The 26963-nt window shown below is 33.2% G+C and overlaps 1 protein-coding gene across 1 annotated transcript in view; it reads right to left on the minus strand.

Annotated features, from left to right (window-relative positions):
• Positions 1-26963, minus strand: part of LOC140438670 (uncharacterized) — a 54571-nt gene that overhangs the window by 26689 nt on the left and 919 nt on the right. Inside the window, exon 3 of the mRNA XM_072528318.1 lies at positions 3538-3869. Within this exon, the coding sequence (XP_072384419.1) occupies positions 3538-3869 (332 nt within the window). The remainder of the gene's footprint in view (positions 1-3537; positions 3870-26963) is intronic.

Consider the following 26963-nt stretch of genomic DNA (forward strand, 5'->3'; position numbering starts at 1 on the left):
CATATGTTTTTTGAGATTCGGGATTTTCCTGAAACGATTCTCTAGCATACAAAACGTAGATATGCATAAGAATAACGAATAAGTATCGAAAAGAAAAGACAAAAAAGATAAATAAATAGAATAGAATAGAATGGACTAGAATAGAATAAAATTTATTTAATCAATACACAAAAAAAGTTTTGTTTTTGACAAGTCAAGGGAATAGTGATAATACATATAAAATTTTTGACGAATTTAAACATTACAAACATGTATATATTTAATATTAACAATTAAAAAAAAATAACAAACACACTTAATGGAATTATAAAAAACATGAAATATAATTATAATACGCAAATACTCTGACCAAACTAGTACTATTGTGTAAAAGCTGTACTTAGGTACTCAGTTTTTGAATAGAAACAATGTTTCAAAAAGTGTAATTTGATTTTAAGCTTAAACGATAACAAGTGAAGACTTTTTACTTCATCTGGCAAAAAGTTATACAAACTAACATCAGTCGAATTTTGTATGCTCTTTGTCAACCTAAAACGTTGTGCTCCAATAGCATCTGTAGATCTTGTATCGTGATCATGGACGTTGGAGTTTATGTTAAACTTACCTTTGTTGGCATGAATTTTAATCAGCGTTTCATATATATAGAGTGAAGGTAGTGGCATAATACCTAAATCCAGAAACAAAAGTTTACACTGTTCCCTATACTCTGCTCGTGCAAGTACCCTCACTACTCTTTTTTGTAGTTTAAAAATTCGATCTGCGTGAGAAGAATTACCCCAAACAGTTATTCCGTACTGTACATGACTATGAAATAGTGCAAAGTAGCACATTCTAAGGGTATTTTTGGGAATCATATAAACTAAGTTGCGTATTAAAAATATACTTGTGGCAAGTCTAGAACTTAAGTAATCTATATGAGCACTCCGATCCAAATTATCATCTAGAAGGATTCCTAATAGTTAAACACTATTTCTTGAGATGTACTTCCAATCAGAACTAAAAATTAAATTCTGATTTTTCTCTTCATTTAGCTTTATGTGCAAACCCGTTTTTTGCTTTCTGGGTATCACTATCTATTTTAATTTTTAAATTATTAAGATTAATATCAGTATTCATGAGAGTTGTATCATCTGCGAAGCAAACACATTTTATAGGAAAAGTGTAGTGAAATAAATCGTTCAGATAAATAACAAACAAAGTGGGTTCCAATATTGAACCTTAAGGTACACCATATTCGACAGTGTTAAACTCAAAATAGCTGTTATTAAGAAAAACTGTTTTCTATTTGTTAGGTATGATCTAAATAGATTAAGAGTGTTTCCCCTAATACCGTATTTATGCATTTTTTCCAACAGTAATTCATGCGAAACACAGTCAAATCTTTGGATAAGTCACACAATGTCAAAGACACAAAATTATCTTCCTCCAAGCCATCAACTATATCTCTCACAATAATAGTTATTTATTGTACAAGACGATAAAATTGTACTTTCTCTTCGAGAGCGTTTTATAGCGTCGAGACGTTAATTATGCTCGAGAAGATAATGCGATTTTAACGTCGTGTGCAATACAACATTTTTTTCTATAGCAAGACTTCAAGTTCAGATGAAAAATAGAATTTCAAAGAAAATTGTAATTTTTAGCACACAAATCGCAATTGTGTTGCTCCGTTGCTAGGGATATGAATTACTCTGTCAACAAATGTCAAACAAATGTTACGTTTTGGTTTTTGCGGAGAATATTGTTGCGTTTTGTGTACAAAGTGAATAAATACGAAATGGACGGAAAAGAATTGGCACAAGAAAAGGAAAACATGCCATCAGATGTAGAAAATGCAGCGTTGGAAGCAGAAAGTTTATTGTTGCCACAAGAATCAAGTGTTCAAGCAAACGAGTACAAGTTGTGATGCTCCAAAAATAGATATTTCTAATAATGTTAATTGTAGAATTTCAGTTGTTTTTAATCCTTAATGTGTTTGAATTTGTAAATTTTATTGAATAAAAAAAAGTTAAAACATTTTATCTACTCTTGCTGTTAAAGTGTCACTTTATCTACCCTTGCGGTTAAAGTGATACTTTATCTACTCAAAACAGTTGTTATAGCAACACTTTAACATTAGCTATGGAAAAAATAACTATTAAACTATTTCACCGATCGGGGGGAAGTTTCGCACAAATTTAAAAGACGGTAATTCCTCGATGTTCAAATGTATTAATAACATTAATTAATAACGTTAATAAAAAAATTAATAAAATAAATTAGTGCAGAAAAACCGCTATTTTGCAAATATCTCCGTAAATTATTTATCAATTTTAATTTAAAAAACGGGAAAATAAAGATATTCTTGATATAAAAAACTGATATAATTACTGTTTATGTAAAATATAAGGCAAAAAACTTTAGACGAAAAATCAAATTTCGACCATAAATTATTGTTTAAAAAAACGCAAGGTAAAAATACGAGTACTTTTGCATCTATTTGTCATCTAGTAACCCACACCTATGTCTTAAAAGCTTCAGATATCTGCGAAAATTTTTGCCGTAAAATCGACGATGATTTTTGTATAACCAGACTAGGTTAAAACTAATCGGCGGTAATAAGTTGTAGAATAAAAATTGTTCATTTAAGTAATAAAAAATATCGTATTGAAATATTAATAATAATTGGTTAAGGTAATCGTGTTTGAAGAGCATCCAAAAAAGCTGAATGTTTGGATTGAAAATAGGTTTATTGATCCATTTTTTATAGACGGAATCTTGACTGGTATCAAGTATTTGGATTTACTAAATAACCAAATCACTCCTGCTCTTCAAAAGAATGGTTAGAAATTTTATGAATGCGATTTATGAATTTCCCAAATCGATGGATTGGATGCAGAGGACTCATAGAGCCTGCTTGTTATCCGGACCTTGATTCGTTAGACATTTTTCTTTGGGGTCGGGGTTTGGGGTCTAAAATGATGTGTTTACATTAAGCGATCAAAATGTTTGCAGGATTTAAAACAAATATTTACTGATGAATGTGAATTAATACTTGGAAAAGTCTTGGAAAGAATAACTTATGAATTTAATAATAGGCTTAAATTAGAACATTTGAAGTGTGTATTTTATATTATTATTCTCATTGGTCTTAGCAAATAAATTTACCTATTCTTTAACTGTAAAGTGATTTATTTCTCGTTTAAAAATTTTTTTTTATCAAGTGTATGAATTAGAAATAATTAAATTAAATAATTTAAGGATATTTCCAATGAAACCGGAAATAGAGTAGTAATAAAAAATATGGGGTCATATGCGTTACATACCATTATACTTGCATACGAAGTTTCATAAATGCCTTCCTTTTGTTTCAAAGATATTTAGTTATTTCCATACTTTACCACAATTCTGTATATTATAGCAGCTTTGTTCGAAGTCCCCAATTCTTGTATAATGATTTAAATAATAATTATTTTTTTGTAATTAACTGCTTTGTTTACTGTACTTAAATTGAAAGATACGAAAAAATTGGTATGTCTAAAAAAATAATTATCTTACCCATTTCGTCAATGATAGGAGCCATCCTCAACGTGATACCAACCAAAAGCAGACACATAAAGAGCAACAAAAAGGCCGTAGCTACGATTGTCCATTTAGCTCTCTTCGACGAATCCTCTACTGTAAGATGTTTGAACGTTTCGTTTAACTCTCCTCCTTCGACAAAACACGTGTTTTGTGCCATAGCCATTCTCTTTTTTAACTCTTTTTTTCTTCGTTTTCGTCGTTTTCTTCTGGCTCTGTACAAGGCTTCTTCGGCCAAAAGATCATCGATGGGACTCGGCTTATCTGGGTCGATTTTCAGAGAAATGTAGTCTTCGTCGTAATGGATCCTTAAACAAAAAAGTAGCGATACAAAACTATTTACTAGTATAAGCAAAAACAACATAATAACAACTGATTTTAACCCTTTCGCTACTGGTGTACACAATCGTGTACATGGATTTCAAACCTTAAGAAATAAGAGAAGTTCTATATGTATTCCGCAAAAACCATTTGTACATGATCAGGTACACTTCTTTTAATATAATTTGAAGCCACTGGCTCCATCTATGAAAAATCGGTTTAAATAATCATTACCAACCAACATGGCGACCAACAGAAGTTGTGGATCAGGTGAGTACCTTTTATTTTTATACAGTTACGTTATTGCTGTTTTACTATACTGCATGGTTTTATGAATGTTTACGGAATATTTCTTGATATTAATCTCATCGTTATGTGGTAAAGGTTTTTGAAAAAACTGTATAAAACATTATGTACACGATCGTGTACAATTGTACTGGAAGGTAAATTTCAGTTAGTTTGTTTGTGTACACAATCGTGCACAACTGTATTCAAAAGCTATTTTGGATTCGAATCAAATGTGTGTTGATTACAGGCAAAAGTTACAACAAAATTTTTCTTTGCAGGCTTAAGAAACTCAAAAGCATCGATTTTTATGCGAGATGTGAGAATTGACAAATATGTGAAAAATTTGATGCAGAAATTAGACAGCGGGGACTTTTCGGATCTCTCCGATTTGTCCGAAGGTGAAGCTGATGATGAAGATCTATTAGAAGAAGCAGAAAATGTGGAAAGCCGCATTGAAGACATAGTTGCTGCAATGGATCCACAAGATGACAATAATGAAGATGAGCTTCGAGAAGATGAGCTTCGAGAAGATGAAATATTCGACGACGTCGGTGTAATAGGAGAAGATACTATCAACAGAAATGATGAAAATACTTTTTCGTATTTAACGACTAAAAACCAAATTCAATGGACAGAAAGACAAACTGCCCCACTAGCAATGCAAAATTGGACAAAACCTCAAGATGAACATAGCGATACAGAAGTTAAGTTGCCTATTGAATATTTCTCAAGATATATTCCGGCAGCTTTATTCGAAAATGTTGCAGAGAAAACAAATCTGTATGCCCAGCAATGTAACGATTTTAATTTTGCACACACGAATTCAAAAGAAATTGAGATCCTTATAGGTTTACCTTCCTTCAAACATCCCATAATGGGATGTTTGAAACTGCCTAGAATACATTTATATTGGGATAATGCTATAGGTAGGTATGAGCACTTTTATAAACAGTATGTCCAGAAACAGATTCTATAGACTCAGAACATATTTACACATAGTAAATAACTTAGAAAAAGATCCAGATAATACATATGTTTTTTATAAAGTTCGGCCAATTTTTTATGCAGTTTTGAAAAGATGCCGAGAATTAGAACATGAGGAGAAGTTATGTGTCGACGAACAGATATGTTCCTTCAAGGGAAAATTATCGGTGAAACAATATATAAAAAGTAAGCCTAATCCATGGGGAATAAAACTGTTTCTACTGTGTGGAGAAAGTGGACTGATAGATGATTTTATTTTGTATCAGGGAAAAAAGACCGAAATTGACCAAACTTTACAAAACAAATTTGGACATGGTGCTGCAGTTGTAATTCATCTTAGTAAAAGAATTCGAACACTTTATACACAATTATACTTTTTTTCAACCTATGCGTTATTGCATTATCTAAAACAGAATAACATTTATGGTGCCGGAACTGCCAGACTGAATAGATTTGGAAAACCACCTTTTCTCAGTGAAAAAGAATTTTGCAAGAAACCCAGAGGTTACATGGAACAGCTCTGTAGAGACGGTGACGTTATTTTAGTCAAATGGTTTGATAACAGAATAGTCAATACGGCATCTAACTTTGTTGGTATTGGTAATAAAGATATCGTTAAAAGTTGGGACAAAATAAAAAAAACATTTGTAGATGTTGAAAGACCAGAGGTAATCAAGCGTTATAATTCTTCTATGGGCGGTGTAGATAAAATGGATTTTTTATTAGGCTTATATTGGATATTTATCAGATCAAAGAAATGGACCCTTCGTCTTTTCTTCCACGCAATAGATATGGCAATCTGCAACAGTTGGTTGGAGTACAAACAAGACTGTAAAAGACTAGGTGTTGACAGCAAGAAAATTCTTGATGTTTTACATTTTCGAATGGATGTTGGAAATTCCTTGGTACTTGCTGGTACAATGTGTGGTAAAGACAAGAAAAGGGGTCGACCTAGTTTACAAGACGTAACTTTAGAAACAAATTCAAACAGCACTAAAAGGTGTAGATTTGAAACTCGTCCCATTGGCACACTTCGATTAGATAATGTAGATCATTTGCCTATTCATAGTGGTGAGAAAGGGATTGGGCGCTGCAAACAAAACAACTGTAAAGGGCGTTCACATTTCCGGTGCCGCAAGTGTAATGTTTATTTGTGACTAGGAAAGGAGAAAAACTACTTTTTGACGTTCCACTCGAAATGACTTTGTATTTGTGTTAGATTTTTTTTGCGATTCATAAATTTTCACGTATTTTAATCTTAGATATAAGCTAAATATAAAACAAATAATTATTACTTGTTTTGGTTTATTTTTACAGCTTTTACAGAAAAAATACACATTTTTACCATTTAGCCCAACTACTGTTTGGTACTAATGTACACAAACGTGTACAACAAAATTTTTACATCTGGTGGGGAATTTTTTTTTTGTTTTTTTGTATAATCCCATTTATTTATCCCTATTTAACTAAAATTCCACCAAAAAAATTTTTTTCTCTGTCTAATAATATTTCAGTAGCGAAAGGGTTAATTAGGTTATTGCTACTCAAGGTTTTTACTACAAATCAAACGGAATTAACGTGTTTTTATTATTTATAAAAAGAAATTTCTTAATTCTATTTTTTACTAATTGTTTACTAATGTTGTCGAGCAGTAGTTTTCTTGAGTTTTTTCGTGATTATCTTGTGATGATGTTTATTTTTTATTTTTTAGGTGTGAAAACTACCCCTACTATAAAAAAATCGTATAATTGTAAATTAAAGCGTGTAATTGATTCAAATCATCTTTGAATTAAGTGAGTGAATGTCAATTAATATTAGACAACACAATTTAAGATTTTATCACAGATTATCTCCTAAATCTCACCTCCACGGTTAGTTATAGTTAAAACATTGTCATTGAATATCTTATCTCCACTGATTTGAATGGAAATTTGGAGTTAGGTTATTGTTACCCTCCACTTCTAAATTGGACTAGTGCCGTTGGTTGCTTTTTATTTTTAGTAGTGAAAACGACCCCTATTAGAAATAAATTATATAATTGTAAATTTAAGCAATTTGGAATTATTTCAATATTTATTATAATATACACAGTGACATTAAATTTAGTTTCTTTACTGTTTAGATATTTTACCACATAATTTCTACGCTTATAAAAATTAACCCTTGCCAATAAACTCGAATTGTAGTATTTTTTTTTTTTTCATTGAAACTATAATTAGAATATTTTTTATCAAAATGTTATGAATTTATTATATTTCACCTTCAAAAACAACCCTTATTAGTTTGTAAGTGTGGGTGAAATTATGTATGTACCTTAATAGTACATTATGTGTATCTTACAAAGCTCCAGTATTCGCTCCGTGCGTGACTGACGCGACACCTACCGCCTTTATCTGACTGTTTTGGACCTAACAATTTTCAGGTTAAACATATGACATATGTTTGACTTTGTTAAATACAGGCGAAATTGACAATTATTAATAATTAACTTTTTAATTATATTTTTTCAGTTTTTGTACAAAATAAATGTAGTATTAAAAACTGGGTTTCTCAAAATTCATCATAATATATCTTTTTAACCCCAAACGGAAAAGAAAGGGAAAAATCTAGTACTGGCAAATCAAGTTTTCCACGTGAAAGAGCATATAATTAAAAACAGTAATAGTAAAAGGTATGATATAAAAGCTAAAGTCATCAGGCCCTCTGCAGTTAGCTTGAAGCCTTATAAAATATCATTTAAGGTAAATTATTTAAATATTTCCTATTTCAATTGCATAAAAATGAGATTATGTGATATTTACTTTTTCATATTAATAGCACGGATCCATCTTTTTCTTTTCTCTAATTTATATGCAATCTTTGGGAACCTATAAAAACTACACTTACTATTTTTGCTATTATTAGCACAATTAAATACGCAACATGTATTTGCACACATTTTTGATAAAATTTATGCGTAAAAAGATTCCATGATTCCAATTTTGTCATATTTCGCCGCTACGCACGCTGGCATCGCTTCAAGGTACCCCTACCATGGTCACGCACGGAGCGAATACGCGTTCTGATATCTCCTAAAATATGTGATTGGTTTTTTACGCGGAACTCGGTTCAGTTTTATGAAGCAATGAACTTTAAACAGGATTATCTTCCTAACTATATATTGTCTTACAGGAAACCAAAAAAACTGAAATGTTAAAAAAAGCATAACCTATATTTTTTACCGTTTAGTATTTTGCTTATCACCAATACTTTTTGAGCTATTTTGAAAAAAGGCATTTTTTCCTTATTTTAAAATTTTTTCTTTTACTTTAAAACCAAATTTTTTCAAAAATAAGAACTTCGAAGCAGTCATACTTACAGACCATATAAACCAGGGGTCGGCAACACGTCGATCGCGATCGGCCAATCGATCTTAACCTTAGTTCGAGACGCTCGTCGTGCGAATCGAATAAAATAAAAAATTTAACATATTATATAAACATATATAAAGTAGATAGATAGATCCTTGAATTTTTCGAAATTATCCAAAAAATTGTTCACCGAACGTCTCAACCGCCGTGTAATGTGAAAGGTACCACGCTATTGCTTGAGTCACTATTGGAATATCATCGTGCGTTAAAACCATCGCACGTTCAAATTCTTAAGTGGCGGCGACAACGGCGCACAGCACATCGCACCGCACCTAGCCTTGACCAAAGCCTCGCTGAAGCAAAGTAAATACAAGCATTGCCGTAAATGTGCGTGGCCACAACGACGCATCGCTTCTTACTTCGCCCATCGCTGTGTACCAACGCCTCGCCTACGTAAATTGAGCTTAGTATTTTCTGATCTTCGCAGTGATAATTCTGGGGATGGATAAAGACACATTAAGTAGCTGTGTATTTATGCGTGAACCAATTTGGAAAAAAGCCATCACAATAGTTTGGTTTTATCAAAACTGTGGAAAGAAGTGGCAGAGGAACGTGAAACAACAGGTTAATAAAACAATAGCAATGTATAATAAATTATATTTTAATGACTAGAGAAATAAGTTTTAAAGTTTTCTCGTATTCATTTTGCTTCATTATCGAGCATTCCAGTGGGAACCCGTATATTTTCATTATCATTACCAAATTGAATCTCTTGTAAGTTATGTTCCATCCCTTCCTTGTCAATAATTGTATAATGTAAAACACAGATAGCTTTAACGATTTTATCTGCAAGGTCTATACTAGTAAATATAGGTTTATCCAAAATTTGCCATTTTGACCTGAGAATCCCAAAGGTTCATTCTACAGTTCTTCTTGCTCGTGACAGACATTTGTTGAAGCATTTACGCTCTGCGTTTAAATCTTGCCGACTGTATGGTTTTAATAAATGTTTCATTTATGGATAAACTTCGTCAGCAATTATTATATATGGCATAATAAAGTCTGAGCTAGAAAGGGAATTGTCTTCATGCACGTTAAGGGTGCCAGAGTTGAAGGTTCGTATTACAGAACTGCAATTATTAGATAACGAAGTTCCGTCAACCGCAAAACCTACTGGCCCACAAAATACTGCTCAGGTAAATTTTGTTTATCACGACAGTCAATCGCCATCTGACAACGTCACCGATTAGTTCACTTGCAAGGCCCATTTATCATGATAACTCTTGTAGATTAAGCAGCATCCCTCAAAATACACAATACGTCTCCATTGTGCCCAAAATATTTTACAGCCTATCCATCATGAAAATTCCAAAAGTGTTAAATTAAACATCGGTACAAAAACTGGTCAAGCCATGAGAGTTTCTGGAGACGATATGTGAACTCATTATCAACTTCCGTCAGAAAACCTGCATTTTCAGCGCCCAAGTATGCCATGCACCTTTCACACTAATTTGTATTACATTTTTTTTAATAAAATATTTACTTAAAACTTTTTTTAACTTACCGTAATGTTAACATAAGTCGTTCTTCAGCTGGTATGGGTTGGACAAAGGACATGGCAATTCTTCGAAGTAATATTTATTTTTCCTTAAATTTTGTTTAAAATATAATCAAACGTATTTGTACTCATTCTTATGTATTCAAAAAGTCGTTGAGAATCTTTTATAAGGTCTTTATAAAAGTGGTGAAATTCGCCATAGTAAATTCGCTTCTTATTTAGAGGATGCACTGCCATTTTTATTGGTTCTCTGCATAAATACCATGTCTTAAACTTAGAATTTAAAACAATGCTTTCTTCGTGCGATGAAGAGGATGATGACGACATGATTAAAAAACGTAATAAATGTGCGGTGCACGGTGCGTCAATACGGCCACTAAGGTGTCGGACACAACGGCGCACCGCACATCGCATAGTACAACGCACAGCACCATACCCCGCACCTAGCTTAGCCTTTGCTTTGCACATTAGTGGCCGTATTGACGCACCGTGCACCGCACATTTATTTAGTAATGATAATGAAAATATACAGGTTCCCCCTGGAAGGCTCAATAATGAAGCAAAATGGATACGAGAAAACTTTAAAACTTATTTCTGTAGTCATTAAAATATAATTTATTATACTTTTTTATTGTTTTATTTACCTATTGTTTCGTATTCCTCTGCCACTTCTTTCCACAGTTTTGATAAAACCAAACTATTGTGGTAGCTTTTGCTTTTTTGTTCCAAATTGGTTCAGGAATAAACACACAACTAATATGAATGTGTTGCTTGTGTGAGTCCATTTTAAATAGGTAAAAGAAATAAAATTAGACTTACTCACAATCAATTTAATTTTACTACCAAACAACCGGTTTCGCTTTCTACACTTTGCAAAGCATCTTCAGGTCAAACGGTACAAAGTAAATTAAACGCTGAAATTATAAAAAGCCCATATTAGGGTGCTGTCTTGATCTTTATCTTTATACAGCACCCTAATATGGGCTTTTTACAATTTTAGCGTTTAATTTACTTTTTACCGTTTGACCTGAAGATGCTTTGCAAAGTGAAGAAAGCGAAACCGGTCGTTTGGTAGTAACATTAAATTGGTTGGGAGTCTAATTTTATTTCTTTTACGTACACAACTAATAATTAATTTGTTACCCATCCCTAGAATAATCACTGTGCGAAATGCGAAGATCAGAAAATACTAAGCTCAATTTACGTAGGCGGGGCGATGGTACCCAGCCATGTGCGAAGGAAGGAGCGGTGCGTCGTTGTGGCCACGCGCATTTACGGTAATGCTTGTATTTACTTTGCTTCAGCAAGGCTATGGTCAAGGCTAGGTGCGGTGCGATGTGCTGTGCGCCGTTGTGGCCGCCACTTAATGGGCAAAGTAAAGGCTAAGCTGGGTGCGGGGTATGGTGCTGTGCGTTGTACTATGCGATGTGCGGTGCGTCGTTGTGGTCGACACCTAAGTGTGTGAAAGGAGCGTAGTGTTCACTGGCGGTTGTCGCCTAAACGTGCTTATCGGCTTAGTTACTATTATTTGTTAGTCCCTTCACGAGTGCTAGAACATAGTTTTAATCGTGACGTGAATCCATTATTTATAAAAATGAATCCTTCAAAGAAATCAAAAGTTTATCACTTTCATATAGAGTGGGAAGACGATTATTTTTTTACTCAAGTGAAAGGAAAGTGTATATGTCTATTTTGCCACGCAAGTATCGCAGTTGGAAAAAAAGGTACCGTCGAAAGACATTTTAATGGTACTTATCCGAAAATAAACACAGAATATCCCGCCAATACTAGCATCCGAAAAGAGAAAGTGAAACAGTTTAAAAATCAATTAGTTAGGCAGCAGTCTGTATTATTACAAGTCAGCGATAAAACTAAAGCCACCACTCTAGCTTCTTACAAAGTGTCTCAAGTTATTGCGAAAAAGAAGAAACCCTTTGAAGATGGCGAGTACATCAAGGAATGTTTTGTAGAAGCTGAAATAATGTCGGCTATATACTCCCTCCAGCTTTCAGCGCGAACCGTAACTGGACGAGTGGAAAATATGTCAGAAGATGTTGTTTCCCAGATGAAGACGGACTTACAGCGATATATTTTCTTCTCCTTACAATTTAACGAGTCCACAGATATTAGTGATACGTCCCAACTAGCCATATTTGTCAGAATGATATTCGATGATTTTACTGCTAAGGAAGAACTTGTTAAAATTATTCCTTTAAAAGGGCGGACTCGAGGTGAAGACATATTTTCTTCCATTCAAGATTATTTTATCTCTGAAAACATTCCACTTCAGAAACTGGTTGGCATTACAACCGACGGAGCCCCAGCCAGCGTTTACTAGAGTGCATAACGGATGCATTGCCCTTTGCCGCAAAGATGACACGTTTCCAAATTTTTTAACATACCACTGCATCGTGCATCAGCAAGCACTTTGTGGTAAATTTTTAAACGCCGACAATGTTATGAAAGTCGTTGTTAAACTTGTAAACCAAGTAAGAGCTCATGCTTTGCAGAGAAGACAGTTCCGAACTCTAATTGCAGAAATGAATCTAGAATACTAAGAATTGCTTCTGCATACAGAGATACGCTGGTTAAGCTAAGGGAAGATTCTTTGGCGCTTTTATGAGCTCCTACCAGCTTTAATCGCTTTTCTTAAGGAGCGTAAAGAAGACTACTAAACATTAGAAGAACACGCATGGTTGAGAGATTTTGGACTCTTGACCGATGTCACAGGAAAGCTGAATGAACTAAATTTGCAGCTTCAGGGTAAAGAAAAAAGTATTCTTCAAATGATTTCCGAAATGGGCCTGCGTAGCGCAAGCGGTAGGATGCTCGCCTCGCAAGCTGGTGGTCCGGAGTTCGAATCCTACCGCCGGCAAGAACATCTAGACATTTTAAAAATGTCTATAGGCCCCAGGTCGACTCAGCCTGAATAAAAATGAGTACCTTGGGTAAAACCAGGGGTAATAATAGACGGTTGAAGCGTAGCACTGGCCATGTTACCTTCCTTGTATACCGTAGGCCCTAGATATAGCAGACTACCCTGCTATACTCCCAAAGCCGCGACAGCGGTATAAAACGGGAGACTATTATATTTCCGAAATAAAGTCATTCATAGCGAAACTTGAACTAGAGGGAAAAAATCTACTGGAAGGAAATTTAAAACAGTTTCCTTGTTTAGAAGAAGTAATAGAAAAAGAAGTAGTAAACGTTCAACCTTACACAGGAGAGTGGCATATAGAAATGTGGACCAGACTGAGGCATGAATTCGATACCCGATTTAGTTACTTCAACAAAATTGAAGCGATTGCTCAGTTTATATCTTATCCGTACATGCCCCTCGATACAGAAAGCTTATCCCAAACCATCAAACAGCATTTCAGCAAAAGCAGACCAGAGACTGAATTAGAAATAGTCACACTGCAGAATGATTTGTGTTTAAAGAGCGTTACCGGAAAAGAAAATTTTTGGTGTCTAGTGTCCAAACAGAAATACCCAATCCTAGTCAATGTAGCTTTGAAAATTAGTGCCCTGTTTTGTTCCACCTACCATTGTGAATCAACGTTTTCAAACATAAAGTTCATTAAAAACAAATACAGAAGCCGACTAACGGATGAACATTTGGACTCGTGTATTAGACTAGGAATAACAAACTACCAACCGGATGTTAAAAAACTAACAGACATGATGGACTGTCAATCCTCCCATTACAACAAAATATGTATGTATTTTTTTTTTACCATGTTTAGTTTTTACTTCCTGTTCTCTTAAGTGTACGTGCTTGGGATTTTTTTTAGCTTTTTCCTGTAGTGTGGTTGCCGACCCCTGATATAAACAATACATAAATAAAGTAAATTGTAGAGCAGTAATTATTAATTTTATTTGGAGTGCTAATTAGGGGTGATTTTCACGATGTTTTTATCAAAAAAATGCACCAACTATATTTTGAGTGTAACTCACTTAGTTTTGATGCTAGAAACTTTTTTAGAAAAATAAAAACAATCAAACACTTTTAAAAAGTTTTGAGTTTTCCCCGAAAAGTGCTTCATTTTTTAGTAATTTGACGTTCAAATATTCGATTTTGAATTTGACAAATAAGAACCTACTTTTCATGCTGCAAACTCTGCTTCTACTGGGTCTAAGTTCTTCATAAGTACACCATTTTTACATAAAACTGTTTACTTCATAAAATAAAAGTTTCATTTGTTTATAAGCTACAATTTTGCTAAGAATATTTTTTTCGATAAATACTTACTTTTTGATATAGTTGTGAAAAACTGTCTGAAAATGTGGTTTTAATTTTAAAACATAAACAATTTTACTTGCAAATAACTAAAAAAGTATTGACTTAGTAAAAAACTATGGGATGAAAGTTGCTTAGAATTAGTCAATTTATCCATTTCCGGACTTATTGCGAACGTACGTTTTTTCTTTCCCGGGAAGGGGTGACTTTCACCCCCCAACTTAAATCCTAAGTGGACTTAAATCTAAAAGTAAAGTAAAGAATAAGAGCAATTTATCTCCAAATTTTCAAGCAAATGTGTCGTGACGAGACAAATTATACTCCAAAACGGTCATTTACTGAAGTACTGGAGTTAATAAATAGCAAGGTTAATTTTAAAATACACTAAGTCAATAACTCTTCTTTTTAATATTGAAAAACAAAGTTCGCTTTTAAAGGTCGTCACATAAAACGACACAAACTTCAACTAATTTTAAAACTTCCGGAAAAATTATTATCATAAATATACGGTTAATTAAAGGCCATTGGGAAAATCATCTCTGTCCGATGAGAAATGCCAACTCAACTTTAAGTTTTACAAACTTTATAAAAGGATATTTCGTTTTCACTAAATTAAAAATATTTCGTGGATAATTAATAAATATTTTCGTGTTTGTAGTATTTAAATTTATTGGTATAAAATTATTCTATTAGCTACCAGTAAAAACAACGAATGCAGCGGCTATATCATCAAAGTTTACGTCTTTATTTTTGTCATTGACATACTGTATAGGGGATTTGTTAGCTCTACCTTTATGTTTTTACCACTTTTTACACATCTCACATGATTCATCTATATTTTCTTTTGTGTATAAGCTGTCATGGAATCAAAATTCTTCACACAACTCGCCCTCTTCATGTCCCAACTTAACTATAGAAACATTCATTCTTTTTGCAACGACTCGATACTTTTCGTATTTATTTATTTATCGTATGGCAATTACAACACATTTAGAACAAATACACAAACACTAGTAATATAGGTATTTGACAAACTTTAAATAGTTACAAACAAACATCAAGTGTATTTATATAATCAATTGACTCTGAAGTTGCAAACAGGAAGTCTTCAGGGCTACCATTGTAGGATTTTGAGGGACACTCTTGAATAATGTGGTCGATGGTTTGGTTCTCCCCACAGTCACATTGAGGAGACGGGTTCTTTCCCCATTTATGTAGCATGTATGCACATCTGCCATGTCTAGTTCGGATCCTATTTAGAGTGGACCATGTTTTGCGTGGAAGATCAAAACCTGGTGGCTTGTGGGTAATGCAGGGCATGTTATTTTGCCATTCGTTCCATTCTTGGGACCATGCATTCGTGATGTTGAACTCCCCATGTATCATTCTTGCCGTTTTCATTGGTGGTTTTCTAGAACGGAGACGGGTATTTCGTGCATCCTCGGTATCTTGGTGGATCGGCAGGTTTATATTGTTCATCATCTTTTTGTATTCAAGTATAAGTGCGTCGACTCGTCGTAAATGTGGAAGTGGGATGTGACTTATTACTGGAAGCCATTGGGTGGGAGTTGATTTAATTGTACCAGCTATTATCCTCACAGTGTTGTGCAGCTGATTGTCGAACTTTTTTACGTGTGGACTGTGTAGCCAGACTGGAGCACAATATTCAGCGGTCGAGAAAACAAGGGCTAAGGCAGTAGAGCGGAGAGTGGAAACCGATGCTCCCTAGGTGGTACCGCAGAGCTTCTGTATAATGTTATTTCTTGTACTCAACTTTTGGGAAGTTTTTGTTAAATGCTCTTTAAATGATAGCGTTCTGTCTAGTGTTACGCCCAGGTACTTCGGTTTTTTTGTTGTGGGTAAGTGTGGTATTTTCAAACCGTATGTTGAGTTCCTTTCCAGCAAGTTTATTGTTCAGGTAAAAGCAACTAACTTCTGTTTTGGATGCATTTGGTTGAAGTCGCCACTTACGAAAATATTTGCCCAATGTATATAAGTCTGCCGTCAGAACTTCTTCAGACGTTTCTAGTATTCTGCATCGTGTAGCGAGGGCCCAGTCATCGGCGTATCCGAACTTTCTTGACTGTGTTTCTGGCATATCTGCTAGGTATAAGCTAAATAGTAGTGGAGAAAGTACTGACCGCTGTGGTAGGAGATTCTTAAGTTTCTTTGGTAGGCTGATATCTGTGCCCATCACTACTTGAAACATTCGGTCGTTGAGCATGTTATCTATTAGGCGTGCTATTGGTTTACAGGGGATTGCACGGAGAATTTTGTATATAAGGCCCTCTCTCCATACTGTATCGTAAGCTGCCGAGAGATCAATAAATGCCGCTGAAGTTTTAAGTCTTCTTTGGAAACCCGCTTCGATGTAGGTGGTGAGTGACATTACCTGGTCTGCACAGCTTCGTTCTGGTCGAAAACCCGCTTGTTTTCGTATGAATATATATCACCATATATATTCACACTTTTCGTATGAATATATATCACCAAACTTAAGTATAAAATCATTATACATGGAAACAAATGATAAATCACTTGCTAAATACAACCTATTAGGGGCATATTCACTTCTATAATGTGAAATGGTAGGTTTGAAAGAATTATTGTGAGTTTTAATAGGCTCATCATCTATTTTATAATGAGGTTTTTTCAGACACCTTTTGTCTTTAGCTGGGACAACTGAGTTCTTAGCACTTTTTAGAATATTTCTTAAAACCTTGTCATTATTCTTTTCATACCCAAGAGTGGTTAGAAAGAAGAACTTACAAAACCGTTTGAGCTGTACCGTCAAAGTCTTTTAGTGAGAACTTAAATAAGTGGTTGCTTTTAAAGCCATTATTATTTTGTACAGTTCTTTATTTAATGGGTATCTCAGAAAAGTGATGGAGTATAAAATATTGTCTCTCAGATTTGTCAATTCTCTAAAAATTTTCATTTATAAAGGTTCTCCTATTATCCGATATTGTAGTTGTATATCTCAAAGCACAAGATTTTCCACAACCAACTTTAACATCATGTTTTTGGGCTAAAGCATCAAATTTTATTTTCTTTCTTGCACTGACAAACAAGTCAAACCTTTTTCTTTTCCTAATTGAACCCTTTTTTGTAAAATCAAAGTAATTTTGGGGATCTTTAATTTCATTTCCTACATTAGGCGTTACAACACTATCAGATAATATTTCTACTGGATTATTTGGACTTTCAAAATCTCCGAAATGTCTTTATTTGAAATATCTACTTGAAGAGGCTGAAGTTCAAACATTACTTTTTCACTACAACTATACAACTGATTTACTTAGCGGTTTGGACGTACAGTATAGGTAAAAGTTTATGGTCGGTATGAACCTTACGTGAGATGGAGTGAGAAACACCTGTTTAAAAAGAGAGAGGTATATTAGGTCAGCCCTTTATATCACCGAAAATGAATGAGTTGAAATAATAAAAAAGGGGAAATTCAACGTTGCCAAACTTATTGGTTTTATTTGACCTGTTGTCTTTTTAGCATTTGAACAATGTTCTAAGATAATCAAATTTGGGCGAAATGGATTTAAATGGCAGCTTACTGTTTTTTAGTGGGAATATGCCACAATTTTACTTTACAATAAGTGTAATATAACATTTTGATTTCCACTTCGGAAATCGTTTTATATAAATAAAATTTATTAATGTTTCGTATTTTAAGTACGATTTCCGAATTAAAAATCTAAACATCAAAATAAGCTTATTTTAAAGTCACATTCTGCCTTATTCCCATTAAAAATATTAAACTGCATATGATGCCACAATAAAAAAGCTTCATACAAAATTATTTGGCAACGTCTCGTCTCCCGATCTCTCGATTCGTCACAGTACCGAATCAAAGTAAGGACAGATGTATCAGAGGTATCGAGTAGAGGTGAGTCGTTGACGTTTTTTTCGTAAACCGATATTCGTAAACAAGTTACTATGATTGTTTAACAGTAGTTTCAAGTAAGAGTACCTACATAAACAAACATAATGTCTACTATCGTTTATACACAATATTTATTGAAGTGAAAGAAACTAATGAAGGATATATTTATTATAACTTGAAAAATAAACTAAACAATACAACCCGATATTAGTAATTGTACGTAGTGTAGTGTAAGGTTACCGTTTGCTAAAATTTTATTGCAAGATTCTTGCAGGCAGCGTATAATAACAATCACTGAACTACCCTTCAAATATTTTTGGCCACTAATTGTACTTGTTATTTCTTTAAAAGGTCGTAAAATTTGGGAAAATTGAGAACAAATAATCCAGTCTTCATTATTTAGATTTGGTCTAAGTCTAAGTCTGTATTAACTAATACCTATGTGGAACGGATTGCCTCTTCTAACTCGGTCATTCTTTTTAACATGTAATAGGTGAAGTTTTACCTAGTTTCCACGTCTTGGATTGGTCGTTCGAGAACTTTGTTATGTTGTAATTGATACTTTAAAAGCCTTTCTGAAGATATGGTACTATTTTGAAATGTGTTTTTGCCGAATTGTCGAAAAAAAGACTTTTTATTTTATTTATTTGTACACGACAGCATTTAAGTGCGTCATCCACCAATAAATTGAACCTATGAGCAAAACAATTTAAATGTTTTCATTCCAAAACATCTTTATAGCTTTGACCACATTTGAGGCATTATCAGTTACTGCAAAATTTAAGACCCCACTGATTAATAATTTCACTAATTTCAAAAGCGATGTTTTCTGAATTATGGTTTCCAGAAAAATGGCAGCAGCCTAATAAAACCGTTTTAAATTCTAAATGTTTGGTTAAATATTGTCCTGTTAATGCGATGTAACTCTCAGTTACTCCATATGTCCAGAGGTCAGTAGGAATACAGATATTTTCTACTCTTTTAACAACTTGTAATCTAATAATTTGCTCAGTTTTGATATAACATTCCTGACGTAATGAACCTGAGGTCATGAACAAGTTTTTCTTGTTGGCGGTTTATATCCAGGAATCCACCCTGCAAACTTTTTAAAAGCTCGTTCTACAACTATGGAAAACGGATAAAACGAGTCTTTGCATAGGTTTAGTAAATCCATATATATTTGTTTCTTTTGTTCTAAACTAATATTTTTATTAATGGAAGTATCCATCACCTTTTGACGTTTGGGTGGCGGTGGCAGTATGTCAGTACTTGTAGTAGAAGTAGTCAAAACGGACAGAAATGCGACAGGAGAAGTTTCAATCATTGCAATATTCAGAAAGTGGACCATAAAAGCTGCATCTTCTACAAATGTGTATTTTTTGAAAATAAAATTATTATTCTTATACTAGGTCAATAATTTTGACTAAGAAAAATAATTCTTAATTGAATATTTGCAATCAATAAATCCTTTGACGAACTATCAATAAAGATTTGAAATCGAAAATGCAGATCAATCGTAAATCGAAACTCATTCATTAATCAGAATACCTAGTTATAAAAAACAAAAGATAGAGTTAAGGAGCTGGTTACTTCTATAAAAAAAGAAAAAGAAGATTGTACTACTGAAAATCAACCAATACAAAAAAAAAGAAACTGATAAAGATGACTTAAGTCCATGGTGTATTTTAGATGAATTAATTGGACATGACTCATCTAAACATACACCTGTATCGAGAGATATAAAAGAAGTCGATATGTTGAATAAAAAAGACAGTAAAGATGCCATTTCACGTACAAATCGTCTATGTATCTGTTTATACGTATTTCGCTTTAATAAAGCTCATCAGAACAGTTATTCATAGGCGTTCTCAACGTGAAAAATAGATCTTTCCTGTCTTAAGAAGCAACAATAAAATGGCTTCGAAACGGACGCAATAGCGACATCTGATATTAAATCCGTAAAATAGTTTCGAAACACAATTCAGATAACTGCCTTAATCTGAGCCTTCTATATATTGCAAGGCATAGCCTTGCAATCGGATCTACTCTGTATGAGTACAAGAAACCAATTCGCTAACGATTTCTGCTTAGTTGAGGAGACATTTCGTGGAATGCAAATTTTAGATTCCCCATGTCTCTATTAACATCTTTATCAACGTCTGGCTATGCCTTGCAATTTATAGAAGGCTCAGATTAAGGCAGTTATCTGAATTGTGTTTCGAAACTATTTTACGGATTTAATATCAGATGTCGCTATTGCGTCCGTTTCGAAGCCATTTTATTGTTGCTTCTTAAGACAGGAAAGATCTCTTTTTCACGTTGAGAACGCCTATGAATAACTGTTCTGATGAGCTTGATTAAAGCGAAATACGTATAAACAGATACATAGATGATTTGTACGTTAAATGGAATCTTTACTGTCTTTTTCATTTTATTCGGATCTACTCTGTATGAGTACAAGAAACCAATTCGCTAACGATTTCTGCTTAGTTGAGGAGACATGTCGTGGAATGAAAATTTTAGATTCCCCATGTCTCTATTAACATCTTTATCAACGTCTGGCTTTGTCTTGCAATTTATAGAAGGCTCAGATTAAGGCAGTTATCTGAATTGTGTTTCGAAACTATTTTACGGATTAAGTCGATATGTATTTGTCTGATGATGTTACCCACAGAAAATTTTGAACGGAGATTGGAACTGTCCATTACAGTGGTGGAAAAACCATCGCCATGTATACCCTAACTTAACCACTGTATTTATAAAATATTGTAGTATTGTAACAAAATCTGTTTCTTGTGAACACATATTCAAAACCTGGTTTAATTTTAAATAAAATAATAACACGGTTAACAAGAAAAGTGGAAAAACTTATGTTTTTAAATGTCAATTTAGACGATTTGCGATTTAATAATGTGAAATGTAAATGTAAGTACTATTTGTATTGTTTAATTTATTTTTCAAGTTATATAATAAATATATACTTCGTTAGTTTCTTTCAATATAATAGCCAATATGTTTGTTTGTGTACTCGGTTATTTGAAACTACTGGTAAACAATCAACTAGTTACAGTTTACGAAAAACGGTTCCGATAAAAATATCAACAACCCACCTTTAGTTTCATGGGTATATTAGGATCGGAACCAGAGATATCTAAAATATCTCTGATCGGAACTAATCTTCTCGCTAATGGGCAATGGGCGTCAATAAGAAATATGGAGAGGAGACCAAGGGGAAATATGATTGTTATCTTTGTCTATTCGCTGACAATATGATTTTATATCTGTGTTAGATATCATGTTAAACATTACCATACCGACCATAAACTTTTACCTTGTATATGTTTAGATATGTCTATTTTCCTTATCACAGCAGACCATTCAGTTTATGCATCAGGTAGCGAAATGGCCGCATCTCAGAGTTACGATCTTTATGCTAAGTAAAATGAGATACGTTAATTTTGCTTAGGATTTCATAACTTGTTTTAAATACGTATTTTTTTAATAAATGATTTTGAAGTATTTGACTTGAGTTATGGCTTTTTTCCTGGGTATAGAGATCAAGAAGTTGTTTAAAAACACCATGCCACCAAAATCTCATTTTCAAAAAAAATTGAAATACGCCCTTTTTGCTCAGGAGGGCAGTATTTATGTTTTAGGGCATAATATCCGATATTAGACAATTTTCTTCTAGTTCACTCGTAATATTTATTGTTTGTAATTCGTTTCAATATTACACGATTTTCTTTTGTAGCCTTCTAATTAAATAAATTATGCTAAAGAATCAAGCAATAATGGCCATTTTTTGTTTTAAAAATGAAAGATGTTGAATATACAATATGAAACAGTGCATAAAACTTCCAATGAATTTTTATTTTCGGAAGTGTATAGCGTGACCACTGTTTTGCCGGTCAGTGTATATACAAACATAATTTAGCACTATGTGTGTTGTTTAACGTATATAGTATTAGGATGCTACAGGTTTACTGATAATATAAGTCCTATACAACTTTAAATCTCTAGAAAAAACTCTCAACGTTCCCTTCACCTATACATCAACTTCTATGTGCCCTGTGTTATATACATGTTTCGTCTCAATGCGTACAAGTGCACATCTTTTTTCATGTCACATATCAATGACATGCATACTTAAAACGACATAACACATCTGCTGGTGATTTATTCTGAAAGTTCCAAGTTCAGCCTCAAAGTGCATGTAAATTTAAGGAAAAGATCCGAGTATGAAAAGGGCGATCAGCCTTGCAAATTTTTCAAACTCGTATGAAAGATTTCGTATCTCTTTGATACACCACAGGTAATCCAAAAGATAAATAGGCGAAAGATATAAATGAAAAGTAGAATGGAATTTGTTATTATACTTTGCGATTGTATGGCTAAAGAAAGATATATATCTCAATTAACTTTTTCAAAATTAGGACAATAATTGTAAGATTTACGTATAAATAGAGTATCCGGGCGCGAAGCTGAATATTCTCAAATTTCACAGTCATAGTTGACTGTATTTTTTGAGTGTTTATTTTTAACATTTTCTTTGTTAAAGAAACGTTGCAAACTTTGCAAAAATATTTAGTTATTTGGCGTCTACAAATTATAAACATATAAATATAACCGAATATGATAGAATGTAATGTAAAAAATTAATTATATAAAATCTCAGATAAACGTCGCCGTTTTAAAACAAGTTGATTTCAGAACTAAGCAGTCTTCGGGTAGGGTACGGACATACCAAAGATACATGGATGTGTGCAATGGAGGTCGCGATCGCGGTCGATACATCGATGTCAAAACAAACCTTAATTTTCTTATGAGATAGCACATACCAAGGATGTTTCACCCGTTCACCCTCGCGACATATCATCGTAGTTTAGGTGGTTTATTGTTTAGTTTATTGGTGGTTTTCAAGCCGCGTGATATTCGCCGGAGATACGGATGGTATGATAAATATAAAGAAATCTATCCACACTCATTCTCATATAAGCATAAAATCTGTCTGAGTGGCGTTTCTTATGCTCTTTAAATAGGTAATCAGGTAAAATTTGTCGATTTAAAGAATTACAAATGATCCACTACTTTTCACTTAAAGACATGCATTCACTGTCGTCACTACTGTTGCTGATGTACATAATTTTATAATGTAAAAAAGCTAACTTTTCCGAAACACATGTCAGTCATCTCAGAAACCGCAAAGAATACTGCAAGAAAGGTATCTTCAGTATGTTCTACCCATCATTCATGTAAAACTCGACCGCAACCGCCATCTCCTCCGCGTACATCCACGTATCTTCTGTATATCCGTACCCTCAGAAACATACGAGCAGTCTGGAAAAATAATTTTCACTGATTATAACATGACACATTTTTGCATTGGCATCGGCTATAACGCTTGTAGTCGTGGCTTCGTACTGGCTGTCAGGAGATGCAAGTTAGCGTCGGCCCAACCAAACAATGGCACTACCATCACAGCATAGATACAGATGTAGTCTAGGCGGGATCTGTTTTGGATTGGACATTTCCCATAGGAAGCTATTTTTTTGGTGGAATCACTTCAGCATGTGCCCAATATCGATAATCATGATATGCGCTTTGAAAAACCTTTTTATATGTTTAAAACGTGTGCTAAATTTTGTTAAGATCGGTCGGATAGGTTTTGCATAATAATTTTGCAACCCAGCCTACTGAAAAAAAATTGCAAATTTTCAAATTTATAGTAGGCCCTAAATAAGGCCCTCAGATAGTTGCAAATTTTTTTACACATAAAAGAAGGCTCAAACTTTTAAACGCTTTTTGTAAAATTCAAATCGGTTCACTAGGAGAGCCTAGAAAATTTTTTAAAGTTTTAAGCATTTTTTAGGCTTATAAACAAATTGAATAACTTTACGAGCAGTTATTTAAACATATCAATTTCAAAATTTATACACTTAAAGAACATTAAAAGACGCTTCTTTAAAAAAAAAACGATAGATTCGGCTTACTGGTTGCCGACATATTAAAGGTCAAATTTGGCATACATTTGCCGTGTAACCATAAGTGATAGAGGGCTCGTTTTTAAACAAATGCCCTCGTCTTGTCAAGTACTTTTTATATGAAAAGTTTTACGTACAATTTTGATTGTAATGCGCTTTATGGCAACATCCATAAAAAAGACAAATAAAAAACCGTTTTCGCGTAAAATGTTGCTCGGAATGCATGAGAGGTGGTGGTGGGGGACATTCACTCGAAATGTGAATCGGCGAGTTCAAAATCATAGCGCGCGCTAAAAATTGCATTACCTCGGCTTCTTGTTAACCAATTTTGCCCTTTTGTTTTTTGAGTCGATGTCTCGGACGACAAGGATTTCAAGTATCATATTTTCAAATGCCATTTTTAATTGCAAAATTGGGAAATTTGCAATAAACAATTGTATGTTAAACAAGTAATTGCATTTTTTCTTCATGCATTTTTTTTTATCTTGCAATTTATACATTGAAGTAAATTGTTACTTTTAGTAAACAAATATGTATTTATAAATTGTTAATAAATAATTTAAATTGTTAAAACAAAGGCGAACGAAAAAAAAAATTTTTTTCATAAATAAACTTTATTTTGACTCAATCTTCAATAATTTTTTTTTAAGTCTTTTTCTTTTTTTAGGACAAAAATCTTCAGGTCTGACCTTGACCTTCAATATCTCGGCAAGCAGTAAGCCAAATGTATCGTTTTTTTAAGAAGCGTCTTTTAATGTTCTTTAAGTGTATAAATTTTTAAATTGATATGTTTAAAGCTCGTAAAGATATTCAATTTGTTTATAAGCCTAAAAAATGTTTAAAACTTTAAAAAAATTTCTAGGCTCTCCTAGTGAACCGATTTGAATTTTACAAATAGCGTTTGAAAGTTTGAGCCTTCTTTTATATGTAAAATTTGCAACTATCTGAGGGCCTTATTTAGGGCTTACTATAAATTTGAAAATTTGCGATTTTTTTCCAGTAGGCTGGATTGCAAAATTATTATGCAAAACCTATCCAACCGATCTTAACAAAATTTAGCAGACGTTTTAAACATATTAAATAGTTTTTCTAGGCGGAATATGGAGCTTGTAAGTCAAGTTTAGGAAGTCAAAAACATTTAAAGGATTAACTTCATTTTTTTGAACTTTTTTTCCAATTATTGCTATTTTTTTCAACAATAAACATTAAATTTTTAATTTCTAGCTAACGAAATATTGTGTAAAATTTAATAACGAAACTTTTAACTTGTTATAATTTTTTCTCTAGGATCAATATTTTCCGAATTATGAACGAAAATAGGAGCAAAAAAATGAGAATTTTTCAATTTTTTTCAGATTTTGTTAAATAAAAAATTTAGCACAGGGTTTGCGACTGGCGCATATCGTGATTATGGATATTGGGCACATCCTGAAGGGATTCCAGCAAAAAAATAGCTTCCTATGGAAAATGTCCATTATGGTCTGAATTTCTACAGATCCCGCCTAGTCTAAAGTTATTCTTTAGGCTGTGCTACCAAGGAGTAAATTATACGAATGGCAATGTCGTTCGTATAATTTAATACTAATTTCATTTTTAGATTATATACACCAACTTACGGGTGTATAAAAATAGAAAAATTGCGCTGAATCTTATTTTTTAATCATATATAAAGTAAAAATATGAGAACATTGATTAAGATTTCTGTCGATATCAAAAAATAAGATTACTCCTGTCAAAATCCTTAAAAACTGTAAAAAACATGGTTTTTTAAGTGTTTCGCTCAATTTACGAGTATCCTAAAGGCCTCATTTAATTTAGAATATACAACCTATAAAAAAACCTTGATTTATTCTATTTTGAACATAGTTGAACATAGACTTTTTCTAATAGGCCGGATTTATCGACCACGTGACCTTCCCATTGGCCATTTAGATCATGTGGTCAAAAAATTTGGCCCATTAGAAAGATATGCAGGGACTGCTTTGCGTCAGTTTTCTCTGTCGCACTGGGGGAACGACGCTGTATTTCAATGCTGTCTATTTGTATTATCTGTCTATGATTTTGGAGTCTATAAAATGAAGAAAATCTCACAAAATCCCTAAAAAACAGTTTGTCGAATTTTTGAAGATGGCATAACATACAGAAAAATCTGAAAACATTCAGAGACATAGATAGATAAAAAATTGGAACTGTAAGTGAAAATAGATACGGTTTGTAAAAGCCTCAGCTATTCGTGTGAATTTTTTAAAAATTTTAAATTGATTGCATCTTACCTAAAAAAAAATAAAAACAAAAAATTGACGTTATAGGGGATAGGGGTGGGGGGATGGGGTTGGCGGGCTAACTTTTAAAACTACCGGTGATAATATGTCAACGAGAAATCACATACATTACGAGAAATGTGTTCAAGTCCAATGTAAAACGTAGAAAAGTAGACCTGTAGTTTACTTAATATACATTTTAGTTAAACAGTGTAAACTATAAAATGTAAATGTAAAATTTTAAATTTCAAAAAAATATATAGAGGTTCATTATGGGAAATTTGTTTAAAAGCCAATTTAAAACGTAGTTTTAGAGACTTGTAGTTTAATTAGCACACATTTTAATCCAAAAAAATTTAAAATGTCAAATACAATTAAGTGTCAGATTCGAAATATAGTAGGATGTTAAAAAGTAGGTGCAATTAGATTTGTTTGCATTTCATGTAAAGAGGACTTGTTATCGAAAGACAACTCCTCACGGGAGAATCAACTTCACCGCTCTAATGTAAAAATAAATAGAATTT

Source organism: Diabrotica undecimpunctata, chromosome 4, assembly GCF_040954645.1.
Source record: "Diabrotica undecimpunctata isolate CICGRU chromosome 4, icDiaUnde3, whole genome shotgun sequence".
Lineage (NCBI taxonomy): Eukaryota > Metazoa > Arthropoda > Insecta > Coleoptera > Chrysomelidae > Diabrotica > Diabrotica undecimpunctata.